Source organism: Anoplophora glabripennis, unplaced genomic scaffold (assembly GCF_000390285.2).
Source record: "Anoplophora glabripennis isolate ALB-LARVAE unplaced genomic scaffold, Agla_2.0 scaffold1368, whole genome shotgun sequence".
Lineage (NCBI taxonomy): Eukaryota > Metazoa > Arthropoda > Insecta > Coleoptera > Cerambycidae > Anoplophora > Anoplophora glabripennis.
The window spans coordinates 17,447-18,943 of NW_019417489.1; the positions used below are offsets into that span (position 1 = coordinate 17,447).

The 1,497-nt window shown below is 36.5% G+C and overlaps 1 protein-coding gene across 1 annotated transcript; it reads left to right on the forward strand.

The window, feature by feature from the left end:
• Window positions 1-279: 279 nt before the first annotated feature.
• LOC111692377 (integumentary mucin C.1-like) lies at window positions 280-1,072 on the forward strand (the record flags this gene model as incomplete). The annotated part of the gene is made up of 1 exon (XM_023456352.1): window positions 280-1,072. A coding segment is annotated over one exon (735 nt), but the record flags the coding sequence as incomplete, so codon positions are not given.
• Window positions 1,073-1,497: the final 425 nt, after the last annotated feature.

Genomic DNA, 1,497 nt, shown 5'->3' on the forward strand with positions numbered 1-1,497 from the left:
TACACTTGCCCTATACCAAAACGCACAGTTACCCCGTACCTAAAGCACACACTTTTAAACACATCTTTTTACTAAGTGGCAAAGAAAAAATGCAGCACTTGTTTATTTTTATTTACAAACAGTTTAAGTAAATACATGGAAAATGTAAAAATATTTCCATTAATTCTTAATATTTACAGTACAACTACCGCTTTGCTGATCTTGTTATTTCAGTTAATAAAGAAATTTAAGGAAATATTTTTTACATTTTATCATTTTAATGCAACTCCTTATTAAACTTTAATTCTTTCAGGAATTTTACCAGAAGCTTTGAGAACCAACTGTCACAGATGTACCGAAAAACAAAAGACGGTGACACTTCGAGCCATCAGACGATTGAAGAAAGAGTACCCCAAAGTATGGGCCCAGCTGGAAAAACAGTGGGACCCTGACAGCAGCTACATATCCAAATTCGAATCGACTTTCGGTGGCAAACCGGTCGAATCCAGTCCAACGCCATCCGTCCAAATTGTGAACAGATTCGCCTCAACAGAGAACGATAACAAGACCGTTCAGAATACCATAAGTCAGCTTTTCACTACGCCATTGCCCACGTCTACAAGCACCAGGACAAGTACCAGTAGCACTACCACTGCTACTACTGGTACAACTACTAGTACAACTACTAGTACAACTACTAGGACAACCACTAGGACAACTACTCCTACCACAAAGACCACAACCACTAAACCTACTACAGTTAGTACCAAAGCCACACCCGTAACAAAAGCCACTATTGATGATTTTGGCACGATAAGTACCATCAAACTAAACATTAACACAATTTCAGCATCTGCTAAACCTAAAAAGCGCCCTAGACCAAATATAGGACAAAGTATACAAGCTACGGTGAGTTTAGGGACTAACATTGTGGGGGACTTGGTAAGGGGTTTGGGAGCTATTGGGAACAGGGTGGTTGAAACAGGAGCGGAAATCGCAGGCGTGGTCCTGAAAAACATCGCAAGGCCACTTTGAGCTTTCGCTAGTTTCATCCAAGCTACTAACCCATCTATCCATGGAAATGGAAAACAAATATCTGNAATTTAATGTCTCTATTAAATGTTTCCTCATCGATGTGTAATTTTTGGATTGTGGCGTTAAAGTTTTTAATTACGGATGTTGTTACTGAAATTTGATTTTTTAATAAGTTTTCTAGTTGATGTTCATCACTAGTTAGTTTATTTATGCAATTAGCGTAATACTCGCCATCTTCTGCATCTAAATTTCCAGTGAGCGATTTAAATATTGTACCTATACCATTTATGAGTCCACGTTTGTAACGTTTAGTATCAAAGTTAATTTCTTCGAATTTTTCAAGAATTGATTTTGAAATTTGAGTTAACAAGCTAATGTGTGTTTTGACTTCGCTTTTAAATAGATTCATATTTTCAAAAGTTGGATTAATTGCTTGTAATAAGATATTTAAAATCTTTTCATTATGTTCGTATGCAATTTTTA